The following is a 16,943-nucleotide window of genomic DNA, read 5'->3' on the forward strand; positions in this document are numbered from 1 at the left end:
TGTTATAAAAGACTACCACAAATTCAAGACAACGAATGAGTCGAACACTCACCCACCCACTCGGGAATCAGAGGATCAATGCCTGCCTTTGCAGGAGTGTGCTGGATTTGAATGAAGATGCATGCTCAGACAAGTACTAAGACTAAGTACCAAGACTAGAAGAACAATAGGAACGAGAAATGTTCCACCCGTATCTGTGCCCCAGTGCACGAACTCTGCGACAGTGGCTCTTCAGCAGGCGGAGGTATGTAGTAATCTCCGGCAATGTTGGGGGAGACTGTAGATTCTACTCTACTAGGTCTTCAACCTTTTCCTCGCGCATGGGGAGTCGGGGCTGGATGTTTGGATTCCCCACGTGGGAGGGGGGAACCAATCGATCCAGGTCCGAAAGGGCGGGAGGAAGGGGTTTGATATGCCGGTTTAGGGAGAACTTTAAGAAAGTACATAGGGAGGCGGGGATATTGAGAGAAGTTCTACATGTGACTGACTCTAAGAAGAGGATCAGGAGATAAAAGGCAGGCAGATAAGTGAGAAGGGACGGTTGTGTTGCCGGGTATAAAGGGGCGGGTGTGGATTTTTATTGAAGTTTTTCTTTCATTCAAGTTCTTTTTTGGATATAAGATATATCATGATGTTGACCATAACATCTCATCCTGTCACACGATAAAGTTAGCATGGTTTCTGATGTAGGTTTCAGATGATGGGAGAACACCGGCTGTTGGAAACCCGAAGCGGCAGTGTCTGTCCCCGCGAGAAAGAGAAAAGAGGGGCTTACCATCACCAAATACCCGACATCAAAAAACCCATAAAAATTGGAAACACCGCCCAGTGACATACCGTCCGCTTAGCGCTGGCGGCTGGCGGTCCAGACGTTCTTGAGGTAGCCGTCACGCTGGGTGAGGCGGTTCAGGGAGTCATCGCTCTCACCACGGGCGCGGATGAAACCGCACAGAGCGTAGGTCTGGTTCTCGCCGGTGTAGCGGCCGTTCTCGTCAACCTTGGCGATGGAGATCTGCACGGAAGCGTGGTCGTTGGCCTTGATGATGCGGTTGGTGGCGCTGCACTTGCGGGGCACGTAGCTGGAAGACACGAGACCATGTGGTTAGTTGTGTGCTTTGGTAATTGTGGATTTTTCGCAAACTGCCCGCCTCGGGACGCGGACGATGCTGAAGGTGATTGCGCAGGAGACTGGGGCACACTCGGCGATAGCGGAGAAATTTTTTTCTTTCCCAGACGACAGGACCAGAGAAGAGAGACTTTGATATGCGACTTCGACCTGGTCCAGATAAAGACGTTTCAGAACGCATATCAGATGATATGCGCACTTTGTCCAAATTCGATTCCACCTCTTATCTCATTCATCTTTTTAGGTCGTTTTCATCGCATGGAGAAAACCACCGGACCAGGTCGAATATCGCATATCATTTCCTCCGCTCATTCCCTGCTTCCTCCCCTCCGTTCGCATGTTCTCTGCTGTCGTCTGGTTGTTCTCCGCTATGCATGGTGTCCAAACCCCTCCGCATCCCCTTGGGGAAACCACAAAAAAAAAAGGGAGGGAAAGAGGGGTACGTACAGATCGACGATCTCTCCCTTGTCGTTCTCCATTTTGGCGAGTTGGGTGGGTGGTGAGGAACTTGAGGTTGACGAGAAAAACGGAGCGGTGCGCGGGAAATTGAGACGGTGGGCGGATGGGGTGAAATGAGTGACCCGGACAACTTTCTGCGTTTCCCGGTTGTGGGTCATGTGATTCTTTGTCGAGGGCTTGCCGCTAAGGTTGGGCGTTGATTAGGTAAGGCCCGCTCTTGCCAGATTGGGTTAGTGCGGGTAGCCGCGAGGTACGAGTACTCTTAAGTATGCACTCATTGTGCTGTGCTGCTGTACCTTGCGATTGACATGTGAAGCCATTTGCATACCCATTATAGCGAGCGGGTAGAACTCTCAATATTAAAAGCATAGCAGGACGACCAGGCCAAGCTGCCCTGCCCTTGAAGCCGTGAACAAAAGATCCCTATGTCTCAAAAATGGTAGGGTGTGAAGCAGCGACTCGCTCGGGATATCATAAGTAGAAAAAGCGCTGGCCATGTTTCAAAAGCAGTGTTGGAAGATCATGTTACAGGCCCATCTAGGAAGATGTAGCGTGCCCCATTAAATCAGGTCCCGCTTGGATGCAGACTAGTTGCTTCGTCCATAGTGAGAGTCCCATCTTCACGGCATTCACATCCCATCCATGCCCTCATAAGTTACTCTTCGCTTCGGCTTCGAAGGCGTCCTGCTTCCACCGCACCTCCAACTCGCGCGCCTCCCCTCGCTTGAACCTCACAAGCACGACCCGCTCCGTCTCCCCTTGCTTATCCGTCCCCCTAAGTTCGAGGCCCGGCTGATCCAACGCCAGCACCGTGCGTCCGTCAGAGGACATCCTCAGCATCTTCGGGGAGATACACTTCTCCGACCACGGCGGCTGACCGGTGCTCACAAACTCAGTAAGTTCCGCCCGCCGTCTGTGCAGCTCCTGCAGCGAAGCGGCGACGCAGGGCTCCTTGTCCAAGAAGCCAGCCACCAGATGCAGCAGGAGGAACTGCGGCGGAAACAGTATAATGTCGCCCTTTTGCGCCATCTGCAGCCACTCCGAGGCAGGCAAAAATCGAGCCTCTGTGACCTCCACTCCTCCGTCGCTCGTCGGAACTTGGATTTCCTCCCGCTGTCCCTGGGATGGGATTACATCGAGGACCGGCTTCTCAGCCTCCGCAGGAAGTGGAAGGAAGTAGAGGTACATCTGCGTCGTATATCGCCGGGAGTTGGTTGTTGGGGTAATCCATCGAGTAAACGGGATCAGTCCATCTATTGAGGGTCAAGTTAGCGAAGACAACTTCCACTGGAGTTGGGTTGAACTTTTGCCCCTTCGAGTGTAGTCAAGTGCAAGATGGGCGTGTGTCTTACCTGTATCCGGCACCGCATTGAGACTCTGCTGCTTCAGCCACTCTAAGAAAGTGGTCTGGTTTTGATGGATCGCGCGTCGACCCGATTCGCGTTGTTCTTCCGGGACGGCGAGCATCTTGCCGGAAACTTTATCCTTGGCGAGGAGAATGCCGCTCTCCTCGAAGAGCTCTCGGATGGCTGCGTTGCGGTACCACGGGCCATCATCGTGGCGCTTGAGGTCCTCAGCGGGCGGGCATTGGCCATCTTGAGCCGAGAGGTTGCCTCCCGGGAATACATGGGCAGAAGCAAACGAGTTCGAGGTTTTGACACGGTGAAGCAGGAGGATCTCGTTTTTGGGTGATACCAGGATGACGCTGCACGGGGATTAGCGGTGGGGGAACAACAATACATTGAAAATAGAGACGTCTGTGGATTCGTCGTGCTTACCTAGAACTGGGCCGCGGAACAGCAGGGCTGGGTCTCTGTTTGGGTGCTGAAGATGACATTGTTTGGGTAGCAGCAGCCTGCTGGGATCGTGGGACATTGGAGCTTGCTCTCCATGTGGTTTGCGGCGTATAGTCATGGGAGCATGTGAATGGCCGGGGGGTATACTTTCCAGAAGCTGGAAGCCGGGGACCTCGGGCGACTGCGACGCGGTGAGGGGAAGTCGAGTATATTACCCGGGGAGTACAGCGGGGAACTACCAGCGGGATTGAGGCCATGGCTATGCTACAGTTAGTACTACTTTGTGCAGGCACGTTGCAGGGACTTTCCAGCGGAGGGTTGGGCCGAACGAAAGGTACTTAATCTGCTGCCCCCTGGCAGCCACGAACCATCATCCACTTGAAAGCGGTCTACCCCGCGTTCGGGCTTATCGTAGGGGCCGAGGCTACCTACGAGATATAGATTGCAGCACTCGTAGGGCTGTCCAAGGAACTACAGATACTTCTTACCTTCTGGATTTACGGCCACAATGAAGGCGAGAACAATTCGCAGTCTAGTGAAGAGAACCAATTCTTGAAAATGTATTGAATTATCATAAAGCAAGATCTGAACTATTCCTCGTCAAACTCCAGTCCCTCGTACCCAAGCTTTTTATTTTTCGTAGCAACCACGTAGCATCATGTAACCAATCATATAAACAGGGTAAACGGTTCTTAGATGCAAGAGAATCAGAAGGCATAAAAAGGTATATAAGACAAAAACAAAACACTTAAGCTGTCACCGCTCAAGAGTAGAGCTTCTTGTCGTAGCTGTGCAGACCGTGGACGTTGCCCTCGGCCATAGCGCTAGCACTTCTCATCTCGAAGCGAACCTTGCCCTGGTTGACGCCATCGTGAAGATCCTTCAGGCTCTTGACACCAATGTCCTGCAGAGAGTGCTGGACACCAGCGGTGAGGTAGGGAACGAACTTGGTGACCGATCCACGGTCAAGGACGGAACCAGCAACACCCTGGGCGACGAGGACGGAGTCCTTCTCGGAGAAGTAACGGGCAGTACCAGCGTTGCTGGCCTTGCTGTCCTTGGCACCAGCACCAGCCTTCTTGTCCTCCATGGCGGCGATACTGCCCATACCACGGTAGGCCTTGACAAGCTGACCCTCCTTGCTGACGAAGTACTCACCAGGGGACTCGGTGGTACCAGCCAAGAGACCGCCCATCATGACGGTGGAGGCACCCATAGCCAGGCCCTTGACGATGTGGCCAACGTTCTGGACACCACCGTCAGCGATACAGGGAACACCGAAGCGAGCGGCGAAGTTGGAAACGCTGCGGACGGAAGCAGCCTGAGGACGGCCAACAGCCATGACCTCCTGGGTGATGCAAGCACTGCCGCTGCCCATGCCAATTCTCAGGCCATCGACACCGGCGGCGATGAGAGCAGCAGCCTGCTCACGGGTAACAACATTACCACCAATGACATCAATCTCAGGGATGTTCTGCTTGATCCACTTGATCATCTCAATCTGGTACATGCTGTTACCCTGGCTGCTGTCCAGGATGACAATGTCGAGACCGGCCTCGACAAGCAGCTTAAGTCTGTTCTTGTCCTCCTCACGGGTACCAATAGCGGCGGCAGCGATCAGCTGCTTGGACTGAGGGAGCTTGGACGCAAGGGGATAGTGAAGGTTCTTCATCAAGTCACTGCGAGACAAGAGAGAGACAAGGTTGCCGTTGGTATCGACAATGGGGAGCTTGCCCTTCTTGGAGGAGCGAAGGACTTCGTTGGCCTCGGCAAGAGTGGTACCAGCCGGGGCGGTGACGAGGTCGGTGGACATGATGGCAGTAACGGGGGCATCCAGATCGCGGTGGAACTGGATGTCACGAGAAGTGACCATGCCGACGAGCTTGGAGCGGAGGGTTCCGTTCTCTGTGGTAGACAATCATCATGTTAGAATCAACGACTTGCACAAAAAGTGATAATGACGATGAGTATTGAAATTAAGGTCAGATAAAACTGGTCTCTACAGTGCTGCTCTCGCTGCTCCAGTGGAACGAAAGTTATAAAGAAAAAGTGATTGATCATCATGTTGGAAAGGATACGCAGGGAATCAAGTAATCACTTACCAGTGACGGGGAAACCACCGAAGCCCCACTTGGCCTTGAGCTCCTTGGCCTCGCGGACAGTGGCGGTAGGGGAGAGGACAACGGGGTCCAAGATGAAACCGTTCTCGTATCTCTTGACCTTGCGGACCATCTCGGCCTGGTCCTGAGGAGAGCAGTTGTGGTGGATAACACCCAGACCACCGAGGAGAGCCATGTGAATGGCCATGTTGTGCTCAGTGACGGTGTCCATCGGGGAAGAGAGAAGGGGGACCTTCAAAGAGACACGCTTAGTGACAGCGGTGTCGAGAGTGACATCTGAAGCAGGAAAGCCTATTCTGAGGCATCAGCAACCCAGTTCGACGAGATGAGCCCAGATTCTCGCCTTACCGATGTACCCGGGCAGGATCAGGAAGTCGTTGTAGGTCAAAGCACCGTGCTTGTCAGAGTCAAGCAGGGTATCGATATCCAGACCATCGCTGGTGGTGTACTCCTTCTGCAGGACCTCCAGGGCCTTAGTGTAGTCCTGGATCTCAGCCTTCATGGCCGGTCCAGGAATGTCACCGTTGGCAAAAGTCATGGTGTATGTGAAAAAAGAAAGACTCTACAGCTTCTATCAAAACTTGTAGAGAGTATGTGATCAAAGATCAAAGATGATAATCAACAGATCGACGATCGAAACGTTCTGTTGATGGAGAAAGTCTTCCTTTCCCAAAGAAAAGAAAGAAAAGAAAAAGAGAGAAAAATCGGAGGAGAAAAAAATTGGCTTTTGAGCTCTTCGCCGCACACGCTAATCGGAGGGCGCCTGCTCGGTGCCATGCCGCAATCAGTCTAGCGCCACTGAACTCGATTGATTTGTCATCGTGATTGGATGCTAAACGAAGTGTCCCGTGGGCGGTGAGTGAGTCAGACTCGGGAGCGGTCCTCGCCCGCTTAGAGATTTCTTAGTGAGGAGCATCAAATTTTTCTTCGGCAGATTCCATTCGGTTCATGTCTAGTGCTACCACGCAGGTACAGTGGTACTAGCGGTACCACCCCATCCCCATTGACCCATTGCTACTGTACCGGTGTATCCTCCATGGACCTTGTTTTTGCTTGTGACAATAGCTGAAACCATCAGACAGACCTCCGTCAAAGACTAGCGGTCTCTGTGGTACCGCAGTACGGAGTGCTTACTGCAACTACCAAGTAATCGGCAGTCAGTCCCGATAAGAATTAGCCGCCAGCATCCGCCCGCGCTACCTATGCATGGCATAGGCTTAACGGCTCTCGGCCTAATGAACAGTCGGCATCGTTCCGTCTTGAGTACTGACAGTCTGACACTGTTCAAGAGGACTCCCGTAACGCTACTGGAGATTGTCGGGTGTTCAGGATGTGTTTCGACAAAGAAGATGGCACCAATAGGAAGACTACCTTTGAAAAGGTATCTATCCAGCTGATCTGTACTGGAGTTAGCTCCGTTATATGTCCGCTCTATCGGACCGCAGAAATTGAAATTGTCCATTGAAATTGAAAGGCGTATTTTCGTGTAGTAACACGAACCGAATTTAATTTAGACCATTCTTGGGTCTCCTTGGCCACCTGTCTGACATTGTCTCGCAAATCCCATTATCGAAAGTCGCTTCCTACATCTCGAATGGTGCATCTTGGCAGATGCTGATAGAAATCCTTTTCAAGCATGGGTTAATGCGCTAGAATATCATTGCAGTCAAATTCCGTCGCTTGCCAATGCTGCGATTTATTCTATGCCTTGCGCAATCACTCTGTGACTGCCTTTCTTTTTGCCCAACCGTTGAGGAATCAGACAACCGCACTGAGACCCCATCGATGTAGCCACAACATGCGAGTGCAACATGGGCAAACCCAACGGCCGTAACATTCATGGTAACTTGATTGAGTTTGGTGCCTGGGCGCGTCCATTAACATGGATTATATATCCGTGCCCGCTGTGCCCAGGTTTTTGCAACAAGGAACACCATTCATGGCGTCCACATGGATTAAGCAGGGCACGTTGAGCCAAAACCTCTCAGACTTGCACGTGCACCTTGTTGATAGATACTTGCATGGTCATAGATCAGATCTTGCACGAGACACCGATTCCTCTTTTCCTTTGATCTCAGCTGAAACAGTTATCTTGGATATGACTTGTTGAAACCGGAATTAATGTGGCTGGAGCAATAATGATCGACGTCACTCCGATCGTAATCGGGGCGCGGTCACATGTCCGTGCTCACCATACCTGATCGGGAGATTTGTTTTCAACTCGGCTGAGGCTGGGGGGGGGGGGGCGTTCCGTTCCTGCCTCCGATTTAGTTAGAGTAAACTATTGCCCGTCCAGTCCCTCACTCCTCCCCTAACCACCTCCCCCGCTTGCTTGCCGATTAATCAATCTTCCCTCCCTCTTGTTCTTACTGCTGCTTCAGCCTCTTCTTTCAATTTATTCCTGCTGGTAAGGGAGTTCGTTCCATTTCACAGCGACGCGGTTTGTCTGGCTTTTACTTTTACAATCGGCAGTCCTTATTGTGATTCAGTCCCCAATTGAACACCGAATTTCCCTGAATCGGTGGTGTTTCCAGCCCAATCAGACCTGCGTTTCTGCATCAACCAATTCCCGCCCAATTCCCCCGGTTACCATAGGACCATGCCGCTTTGCCCTGCCAGCTGAAGAAGTCCTTGATGAACATTCCGCCTTCGTCAAATTAACACACATTTTCCTTTCTATACATCCTTCTTTACCGTTTCACTGCTTCGCTTGAAGAGGCAGGCATGCGGCCAATTGAGATCGAGTATCTTATATTTCCATTGGTTCTCACAATCTCGTCCACGGAACGGCACCCGTTATGTCAAGCCACCTAGCCAGTCTCCGACGTACGCAGACGGATTTTGCAGACGAAAAAACAACATCGAGTCCACTCCGCCATGGATCAACAGCATCCACAAGCTCGTCTATCTACACTGCCTCCACCAATTCATTTGCCCCCAGTCGCACCAGTACTGTCTCATCGAGTGCATCAATCGGGTCAATGCCCAGTATCAGTCATAAACGAGGGAAGAGTGAACTGAATAAGATTCCGTCCGACAAAATGGCCGGAGGGCGCTCCGAAGTGGGAACTTTGTCCAATGCCGGCGCAACATACGAGAACATCCGCCGCTCATTGCGACCACTCTCTCAAGCTCCCAATGCATCGGCCCCCTCGAATAAACAGTCCATTTACCGCCATTCTCGCAGTCAGACTATCGACCATCCGCAGTACTGGAAAGAAAACCGCCCTCAAACACCCACCTCTCGCAACACATTTCATCATGATATGGAAGAATTGAAAGATACGGACTCGCACGCCTCAATCACACCGACTAAAAGCGAAGCGCCGCTTGACGTGCAGCCGCCTACGGTTTCACCTCACACCCGACCTCACATGAAACCGCAACATTCTCATAGCTTGTCCAGTCCTCCACCAATCACGCATACCCTCTCGACGCCTGAGCTCGAAACGTTTCAGAAATCATCGACAGGTCACCTGCGCACGCTTTCGAAATTCGCAAAGTCGGGAGAAACAAATGAATTCGGTCTTGATACCTACAGCTCTTCTGTGGTAGGATTGCAGGGACGACGACGTTTGAAAAGAGCAGACTCAGTGGCTAAAAAAGATGGCTCCGGCCTCGTGCGCAAGAAGCCCGCGTCGGCCTGGGCGGCAGGCAATTGGATGGACAAACAGCGACAATTCCTACAGGCTTACGAATACCTGTGCCATATTGGAGAAGCTAAAGAGTGGATCGAGGAAGTTATCCAGAAGCAAATCCCCCCGATCGTGCAACTAGAGGAAGCACTTCGCGATGGTGTGACGCTCGCAGAAGTGGTACAAGCGATGAATCCCAACCGAACGATTCGAATATTCAGGCATCCGAAACTTCAATATCGACACTCAGACAATATCGCCCTGTTTTTCCGATTCTTGGACGACGTGGAACTACCCGAACTTTTCAGGTTCGAACTGATTGATCTATACGAGAAGAAGAACATCCCCAAAGTCATACACTGCGTCCATGCTCTATCATGGCTGTTGTTCAAAAAAGGCCTTGTTGAGTTTCGCATGGGTAATCTCGTAGGTCAGCTTGAATTCGAACACCATGAACTGGAGCAAACACAGAAGGGTCTCGACAAGGCTGGTGTGAGCATGCCTAGCTTTTCGGGGATGGCTGCGAATTTCGGGGCAGAACCTGAGCCGGAGCCGGAGCCGGAGCCAGAATCCGAAGAGGAGAGAATCCAGCGCGAGTTGCATGAGAGCGAAGCGTCAATTGCTGATTTTCAAGCTCAGATCAGAGGCGCAATGACGCGCTTGAAGCTTGGGAATCTTATGAATGACCTTTGGGACTTTGAACCTTTCTTGGTGGAATTGCAATCCCGAATTCGCGCTGACTGGGCCCGCCAAATCATTCAATATCGCTTGGATATGAAGGCCTTCGCCACGAATCTCCAAGCGCTTTGCCGAGCATTCCTTGTGCGAAGCCGCCAGAGTAGTGTCCAGGAACACTACCGGGCCAACGAAATCGGCATCATGCAGCTACAGAGCCTCATTCGCGGCGCCAAAGCAAGGGCCGACGTTGACCATCTGCGAACTCAGATTCGGAAGGAGGAATCTGGCATCAAACAGATTCAGGCGGCGCTGAGAGGAGCCTTGCAGCGCAAGATTGTATCTGAGATGTACGAGGATACAAGATACGCGGAAAAAGAGGTCCGACTACTGCAAGCTGCGATCCGAGGTGCTCTCCAGCGCAGTCAAGTCTCAACGCAGCTGGAAGCTGTTCACTCTGCCGCGGGTAGCATCACCACCCTTCAAGCGATTATCCGAGGAGCTCTGCAACGTAACCAGGTCTCGCAGCAATATGAAACCGCGCACTCCGCCGAGGACAACATTGCGACACTTCAAGCATATATCAGAGGTGCCCTGCAACGCATCCTAGTCTCACAGCAAAGTGAAGCTCTACGCTCCGTGGAAGACAGTATCATGGCACTGCAGGCACATATCAGAGGTACTCTGCAACGCAGTCAAGTCTCTGAGCTGTATGAAGCCACACGGTCGGCGGAAGATGAGATAACAGCACTCCAGTCAATCATCAGAGCTGGCATCTTACGGCAGAAGGTGAATGTGCAGAACGCAGAGATTAGTAGCACTGAAGCGCTCACGGTGTCTCTACAAGGGAAAATCCGCGGGATGCTGACAAGGAAGTCCGTTGCTGAGATAAAGGAAGCACTTGCCCTTGAGTTATCTGCCATTACTACTCTTCAATCGATTGCTCGAGGCCGTGCGCTAAGAGAGCGTCAGCATCAACAAGCGGTAGCGCTCGAGGAGACGACTAGCGAGTGTGTATCGCTTCAATCACTGGCTCGTGGAGGGGCAGTGAGAACAGCCCTTGAGCAGCTTCGACAAGACCTCAATGAGCATACGCAGGCGGTAATTCAACTTCAGAGCATAACGAGAGCGAATGTGATCCGGTCTGAGATCCGGTCGCAGAAAGCAGCACTGGCAGAAGTAGAGACTTCCATCCTGGAATTACAATCTATGGGTCGAGGCTCCATCCTCAGGAGACGGTTGGCAACCGACGCCGACGCCTTGCAGGATGAAGCACTGGTGATCACACATCTTCAGGCCCTCGCTCGTGCGGCAGTGCTTAGAATCAAGGTTGGCGGAGATCTGGACGAGCTCGAGGACTGTGAGGATGAAGTTAGCCAGTTGCAGGCACAAATTCGAGCGATGCTGATCCGGGTTGAAGTTGGCCAAATGCTGGCAGACCTTGCTGCTGAAGAAGATGTCGTCATTGAGCTCCAATCGCACATACGTGGATACTTGGTCCGCTCGAAATTCGAAGAGAAACGTCAATATTATCGCCAAAATATGGAAAAGGTTATCAAAGCGCAAAGCTATGTGCGAGGAAGAATTCAGGGCCAAGCATACAAGAGTCTTACTACCGGCAAGAATCCTCCAGTAGGAACTGTCAAAGGCTTCGTGCATCTGTTGAATGACAGCGAATTTGACTTCGACGAGGAGATTGAGTTTGAGCGAACAAGAAAGTTGGTAGTCCAGCAAGTTCGACAAAACGAGCTAGCGGAACAGTACATCAGCCAGCTCGATATCAAGATCGCTCTGCTGGTAAAGAACAAGATCACCCTTGACGAAGTCGTCAAGCACCAAAAGCACTTCGGCGGCCACGTTGGTAGCCTGCTGCCCAACAGAGAAATCTCGTCTACAGACCCCTTCGACCTCAAAGCCCTGAACAAGACGTCAAGGAGAAAACTTGAACAATACCAGGTATTCTTCTTCCTTCTTCAGACTCAATCGCAATACTTGGCCAAGCTCTTCCGGCGTCTGCGTGAGCTCAACACCTCTGAGAAGGAATACGAGCGGATCAGACACTTGATGATGGGGCTTTTTGGTTATTCGCAAAAGAGGCGAGAGGAGTACTACTTGATTAGGCTGCTCGCACGTTCCGCGCGGGAAGAAATCGAGAGCTTCGACTCACTGCACGAATACTTGCGCTGCAATGCGTTCTGGAACAAACTCTTCGCATCTTATATCAAGTCTCCCCGAGACCGCAAGTTCATGCGGGATACGCTGGGTCCTGTCGTTCGGGAGAACATCATCGAAAACCCGGAGTTGGACCTGGAAAGTGACCCAATGCAGATCTATCGTTCCGCAATCAATAACGAGGAGCTGCGGACCGGAAAGAGAAGCAGGCGTCGACCTGACATTCCTCGAGAGGAGGCCATTCGAGATCCAGAAACTAGGGCGACCTTCATCCAAAATCTTCAGGACCTTCGTGATATCGCCGACCAATTTTTCTCCGCCTTTGAAGAGCTACTGTATCGGATGCCCTTCGGCATTCGGTATATTGCAAAAGAGATGTATGAGAGCTTGCTGGCAAGATTCTCCAACGAAGATCCTGGATTTATCCTCCAGACTGTTGGCCATTGGGTGTGGAGGAATTATTTCCAGCCTGCCATTTTCGAACCCGAGAAGTACGGTGTGGTAGATCGAGGTTTGACTCAGGAGCAGAAGCGAAACCTTTCTGAGATCGCCAAGGTGATTGCGCAAGTCGCTTCTGGACGACTTTTCGGTGCGGAGAATGTCTACCTCCAACCGTTGAACAGTTATATCGGTGACTCAATTCAACGGCTTGGCCAGATCTGGGGTGACAGTAAGTTGAAACATGTACAAGAGTTTCTTCCAGAGCTGACTGTTGTATAGTGATTTCTGTTCAGAATGCAGAGGATTATTTCGACATTGATGAGTTTAATGACCTCTACGCCAAGACAAAGCCCACCTTGTACATCAAGATGTCCGATATTTTCTCCATCCATCAACTCGTCGCCAGTGAGATACAGTACATGTGCCCAACCCAAGATGATATCCTGAAAGAAGTCATCCGTGACCTCGGAAATGTGAAATCCAATGAGAGCGAGTTGATGAGTGTCAACTCCTCCGAAATCAGTCTCACACTGAATCCTAAGCTTGCACAGGTTGAAGGTGAGTGTTTTGAAACCCGGCCAATGCGTGTTGATAGCTGACTTGCAATCTAGACCCGGAGGCAGATGTCAAGGCTTTGTTCATGGAAACAAAACGATGCATCCTCTACATCATCAGAGTTCAGACGGGTGCCAATTTATTGGAGATCATGGTCAAGCCACCTACCGACGAAGACGAGGAGAAATGGATGATGCTGGTGCGCGATGAACTGAGTGCAAACAACACCAGGCGAAGCGCATATGCGGAGGCCAACACGATGGTTGACATTGCTTCCATGAGTTACTCCGAACTTAAGCGGACGGCACTCGAGAATATCTTGCACCTCGAACACACTGGAAAGATCCGCCGTGACAACTATTATCAGGATCTTCTGAACGCGATCGCTATCGATATCCGAACCAAGCACCGCCGGAGAATCCAACGGGAGCGGGAGTTGGATAGCGCACGAATGACGCTTACACGTCTCAACGACCAAGCTGTCTGGCTGGATCAGCAGCTGAAGACGTACAATGATTATATCGAACAGGCCATGATCACCCTACAGAACAAGAAGGGAAAGAAGAGGTTCCTCATGCCTTTCACCAAGCAATGGGACCACCAACGTGAGCTTCAGAAGTCGGGCAAGGTTTTCAAGTTTGGCTCTTATAAATACTCGGCTCGCAACCTGGCCGACAAGGGTGTTCTTGTGCATTGGAAAGGATACACCGAGCGCCAATGGGACCGCGTCGACCTCACGATCTCGAGTAACGAAGTTGGTGTTTTCACTCTGGATGGCAGCAGTGGACCGATGATGATCCCAGGCGCCAATGCCCAGGTGCCATTGGATGACCTGCTCCAGGCTCAGTTCAACAACATGCAGTTCCTTGACTTCTTCGACGGACAGCTTCGGGTGAACGTCAACCTTTTCTTGCATCTCATCATGAGGAAGTTCTACAATGAATAATTGGGGACCTCGTAACATGATGTTGTTTCTTATCTTTTCATTTTCACTCTATATCCATCCTCTACCCTCTTATGCCATTGTGATATCCCACCTCTTTTCCTGTTATAGCATGTTGAACATGACGAGAGCTCGGCGAGTTTGATGCACAGAGACGAGCTCCTTATTTTCGAAGATTACCCCTTGTGTTCGTTGTTCTGCTTTCTTTCTTTCTTTTTTTTTTCTTTTCCTTTTCATTCCTTCGATGATACTCAGTGCATGTCTATTCTATGATGATTTGATGATCTTATGTGTGTAGCTTTTATGCTAAGCTGTACGTATTGCATGTTTGGACTGCTGTGGAAACAATAATGAGTCATGGTCAGTCCCTTTTCTTGAAGTCAGCGTGCGGAAGTAAATCGTTGTTGCTAGTAGTGAAAAGAGGATGACGCAGCGATTGTCGGGTCAGGGGCTGCCACGTGACGTCTTCGGGCCCAAACGGCGATCGATGCCAGCTGGAGTCGATGAAACAACATGTCCGTCCTACTTGTACTTTCCAATCCCCCTCAAGAGACCCCGTTCAATTCCCTTTCACTGGTCAACTGTCCAGCATTCTTCCCTGTGCTTCTTGTTTGTCGGCTGTCATTTGATCGCGTGTTTTGAAACCAAAACAGCCTGTTCTGCTCAAGGCGCCATGGATTTCTCGAGTCTCAAAGACCAGGTCAGCAACCTGACCTTGTATGATCTCAAGGCGGGTGTCCGCAAGGTCCAGAATGGTAGGTCTCCTGTTGGCGAAGCCCGTTTTTTATGCGCCAGCTCTCTTGCTTGCTTGTAACACGTTCTTATCGGGTCAAACAATGTAATTAACTGCCTTAGCTGTCATGAACTACACTGAAATGGAGGCCAAGGTCCGTCGTTCCTCTCCCCGGCACTTCCGCCCCGCTCCCCTGATCTCCGGACAAAGGCCGTGGTAGTGATGAGCACCGCACTTACACCAAGCAGGTTCGCGAAGCTACGAACAACGAGCCATGGGGTGCTTCCAACTCACTGATGCACGAAATTGCGAGCGGAACGCACAGCTAGTCAGTCGCCTCCATTGCTCCCCGCCCCTGTCGCATTCACTGGTGAGAGTATAGTTGCTGATAAGACGCCGATGCACCCAGTCAATTGCTTAATGAGATTATGCCTATGATTTACAAGCGCTTCACAGACAAGACCGCCGAGGAATGGCGGCAGATCTACAAGGTCAGTTTTGCCCGCTCACAGCATGTCGTCGAAACAGGTTTTGTCAGCATTTCCTCTGGGGGCCCTGGCTGACGGTTGACTCTTCCGCGGACAATAGGCTCTCCAGCTTCTGGAATTCTTGGTCAAGAATGGTTCCGAGCGCGTCGTTGACGATGCGCGCTCCCACATGTCACTCCTCCGCATGCTTCGCCAATTCCACTTCATCGATCAGAATGGAAAGGACCAGGGTATCAACGTACGCAATCGATCGTCGGAATTGGTCAAGCTGCTCGGTGACGTCGACTTGATTCGCTCGGAGAGGAAGAAGGCGCGGACCAACAAGAACAAATTCGGCGGGTTTGAGGGAGGTTCACACATCAGCGGTGGGATGTCGAGCTCGGGCTCTGGCAGATACGGAGGCTTTGGCAGCGAAAGTCTCTCCTTTGGAGGATACAGTGGTGGTGTATATGGTGATGGCGGCGGCTTCGGAGGCAACACAGGCGATTTCAACGACTCTGGTAGTCGCTCGAACCGCTTCGATGAGTATGATGAATACGATGAAGCCGATGCCGCTCCCACACGGCGCCGCGCAGCTAGCCCTCCTCGCGCTCGTCCAGCGAAGCAACCGGAGCCTCCGAAGCCCAAGGCGCCCGAGCCCGACCTATTCGATTTCAGCGAAGAGCCGGTCGCAACGACAGCGTCCACGTCGAAACAGCCCGCGGGAGCCAGCGCCAGCAGCGGTCTCGACATCCTCAACACCAACACCGCCGACGACGATGACTTCGACGACTTCCAATCTGCCACCCCGGCGCCCGCCCCGGCATCTTCCGCGCAGTTCTCCATCCCCGGCCCCGCATCCACCGTCAGCACAACCTCCAGCACGCAATTCGCCGCGCCCAAGCCTGTATCTGGCATCCAAGGGTCGAACCTGAGCGGCATCGTCGGATTCACGTCGATGACGCCGACCCCGACCTCGAGCACCGTTGCCTCGCCCACCCTGTCCCAAAGCTCTCTGGCGCAACCGCACAAGCCCGCCCAAGCGCAACCCAGACCCAGCGGCTTCCAAGCCGCCACCCCCAACTACTTCACCTCCGTCTCCGCCGGCCAGCCCCCTCTCGGCGGCGGCGGCGGCGGCGGCGGCAACACCGTCTCCGGCCACCGGCCCGGCATGCCCTCGACCTCCTCCTTCACCTCTACCACGACGACCGCCTCCGCCGGATCCAAGCCCACCGCCGCCTCCAAACCTTCCGGCGGCGACGCCTTCGGATCCATCTGGTCCTCCGCCAGCGCCAGCGCGGGTCTCGCAAAGGCCAACGCCAACGCCAGCCGCGGACCCAACCTAGCCAGCATGGCCAAGGAGAAAGCCAGTGCCGGAATCTGGGGCGCGCCCGCATCGAGCAATGTGACCTCGCCATCGCAGAGTCAGTACGGCGGTGGCTCAAAGTCGACGGGTGGTGGTAGTTCGGCGTTTGATGATTTGCTAGGCTAAGTTAGGGATGGATGATTACTTGCCTTTGGTTTTTAATTCTTCTTTTCTACTTGGTGTGCTATCTTCTTTTCTTGGGGCCAATGTTATACCGTAGTACGATTTGCTTTTTGCTTCAATATTTTTTCTTCTGTTTGTCATCTGGAAAAATCATCTCGAGAGATTTTGGCATTCTTTTTCTTTCGTGTCGCTTACAAAATAGCAAGCATATCTTTTTTTCCTTTTTCTTTGTGTTTCATTTCTTGTGGTATCATGCTTGTGTCTATACTTGGGAGATTACTTATGTTGCTTTCGCTTTGCTTCTGTTGTCTAGATGATTCGGTATGAGAGGT

The 16,943-nt window shown here is 52.0% G+C and overlaps 6 protein-coding genes across 6 annotated transcripts; 2 read left to right on the plus strand and 4 right to left on the minus strand.

The window, feature by feature from the left end:
• Positions 1–555: 555 nt before the first annotated feature.
• Positions 556–966, minus strand: BO95DRAFT_20578 (uncharacterized protein). The gene has a single exon (XM_025581070.1). It carries the CDS (start codon positions 833–835, stop codon positions 599–601), a length of 237 nt encoding a protein of 78 aa, XP_025436852.1. The 5' UTR covers positions 836–966; the 3' UTR covers positions 556–598.
• Positions 845–1,605, minus strand: rps21 (40S ribosomal protein eS21; the record flags this gene model as incomplete). Its single annotated transcript, XM_025583164.1, has 2 exons — positions 845–1,079; positions 1,574–1,605. The coding sequence occupies 2 exons, from the start codon at positions 1,603–1,605 to the stop codon at positions 845–847; spliced, it is 267 nt and encodes an 88-aa protein (XP_025436853.1).
• Positions 1,606–1,956: 351 nt separating this feature from the next.
• BO95DRAFT_448038 (NUDIX hydrolase) lies at positions 1,957–3,685 on the minus strand. The gene is made up of 3 exons (XM_025587756.1): positions 3,364–3,685; positions 2,938–3,290; positions 1,957–2,838 (listed from the first exon to the last, which is right to left on the minus strand). Exons 1-3 carry the CDS (start codon positions 3,420–3,422, stop codon positions 2,234–2,236), a joined length of 1,017 nt encoding a protein of 338 aa, XP_025436854.1. The 5' UTR covers positions 3,423–3,685; the 3' UTR covers positions 1,957–2,233.
• Positions 3,686–3,958: 273 nt separating this feature from the next.
• On the minus strand, positions 3,959–6,170 carry BO95DRAFT_448040 (putative IMP dehydrogenase). The gene is made up of 3 exons (XM_025587757.1): positions 5,850–6,170; positions 5,484–5,792; positions 3,959–5,286 (listed from the first exon to the last, which is right to left on the minus strand). The coding sequence occupies exons 1-3, from the start codon at positions 6,037–6,039 to the stop codon at positions 4,145–4,147; spliced, it is 1,641 nt and encodes a 546-aa protein (XP_025436855.1). The 5' UTR covers positions 6,040–6,170; the 3' UTR covers positions 3,959–4,144.
• A 1,980-nt stretch (positions 6,171–8,150) lies between these two features.
• On the plus strand, positions 8,151–14,049 carry BO95DRAFT_20606 (putative Ras GTPase activating protein). Its single transcript, XM_025581071.1, has 3 exons — positions 8,151–12,653; positions 12,704–12,982; positions 13,036–14,049. The coding sequence occupies exons 1-3, from the start codon at positions 8,300–8,302 to the stop codon at positions 13,923–13,925; spliced, it is 5,523 nt and encodes a 1,840-aa protein (XP_025436856.1). The 5' UTR covers positions 8,151–8,299; the 3' UTR covers positions 13,926–14,049.
• A 394-nt stretch (positions 14,050–14,443) lies between these two features.
• Positions 14,444–16,941, plus strand: BO95DRAFT_448044 (ENTH domain-containing protein). The gene is made up of 5 exons (XM_025587758.1): positions 14,444–14,677; positions 14,778–14,809; positions 14,904–14,983; positions 15,065–15,146; positions 15,244–16,941. Exons 1-5 carry the CDS (start codon positions 14,596–14,598, stop codon positions 16,612–16,614), a joined length of 1,647 nt encoding a protein of 548 aa, XP_025436857.1. The 5' UTR covers positions 14,444–14,595; the 3' UTR covers positions 16,615–16,941.
• The last annotated feature ends 2 nt before the right edge of the window (positions 16,942–16,943 follow it).

This window comes from Aspergillus brunneoviolaceus (genome assembly GCF_003184695.1).
Source record: "Aspergillus brunneoviolaceus CBS 621.78 unplaced genomic scaffold BO95scaffold_104, whole genome shotgun sequence".
Taxonomy (NCBI): Eukaryota; Fungi; Ascomycota; class Eurotiomycetes; order Eurotiales; family Aspergillaceae; genus Aspergillus; species Aspergillus brunneoviolaceus.

Coding starts and splice junctions, on each gene's coding strand:
- BO95DRAFT_20578 (XM_025581070.1), bottom strand. CDS start 835: ATGTCACTGGGCGGTGTTTCCAATTTTTATGGGTTTTTTGATGTCGGG.
- BO95DRAFT_448038 (XM_025587756.1), bottom strand. CDS start 3,422: ATGTCATCTTCAGCACCCAAACAGAGACCCAGCCCTGCTGTTCCGCGG. Junction 3,291..3,363: donor GTTCCGCGGCCCAGTTCTAG/GTAAGCACGACG, acceptor ATCCCCGTGCAG/CGTCATCCTGGTATCACCCA. Junction 2,839..2,937: donor CAATGCGGTGCCGGATACAG/GTAAGACACACG, acceptor GACCCTCAATAG/ATGGACTGATCCCGTTTACT.
- BO95DRAFT_448040 (XM_025587757.1), bottom strand. CDS start 6,039: ATGACTTTTGCCAACGGTGACATTCCTGGACCGGCCATGAAGGCTGAG. Junction 5,793..5,849: donor GATCCTGCCCGGGTACATCG/GTAAGGCGAGAA, acceptor GCCTCAGAATAG/GCTTTCCTGCTTCAGATGTC. Junction 5,287..5,483: donor CGGTGGTTTCCCCGTCACTG/GTAAGTGATTAC, acceptor TGTCTACCACAG/AGAACGGAACCCTCCGCTCC.
- BO95DRAFT_20606 (XM_025581071.1), top strand. CDS start 8,300: ATGTCAAGCCACCTAGCCAGTCTCCGACGTACGCAGACGGATTTTGCA. Junction 12,654..12,703: donor TGGCCAGATCTGGGGTGACA/GTAAGTTGAAAC, acceptor ACTGTTGTATAG/TGATTTCTGTTCAGAATGCA. Junction 12,983..13,035: donor TAAGCTTGCACAGGTTGAAG/GTGAGTGTTTTG, acceptor CTTGCAATCTAG/ACCCGGAGGCAGATGTCAAG.
- BO95DRAFT_448044 (XM_025587758.1), top strand. CDS start 14,596: ATGGATTTCTCGAGTCTCAAAGACCAGGTCAGCAACCTGACCTTGTAT. Junction 14,678..14,777: donor TGTCCGCAAGGTCCAGAATG/GTAGGTCTCCTG, acceptor TAACTGCCTTAG/CTGTCATGAACTACACTGAA. Junction 15,147..15,243: donor AATGGCGGCAGATCTACAAG/GTCAGTTTTGCC, acceptor CGCGGACAATAG/GCTCTCCAGCTTCTGGAATT.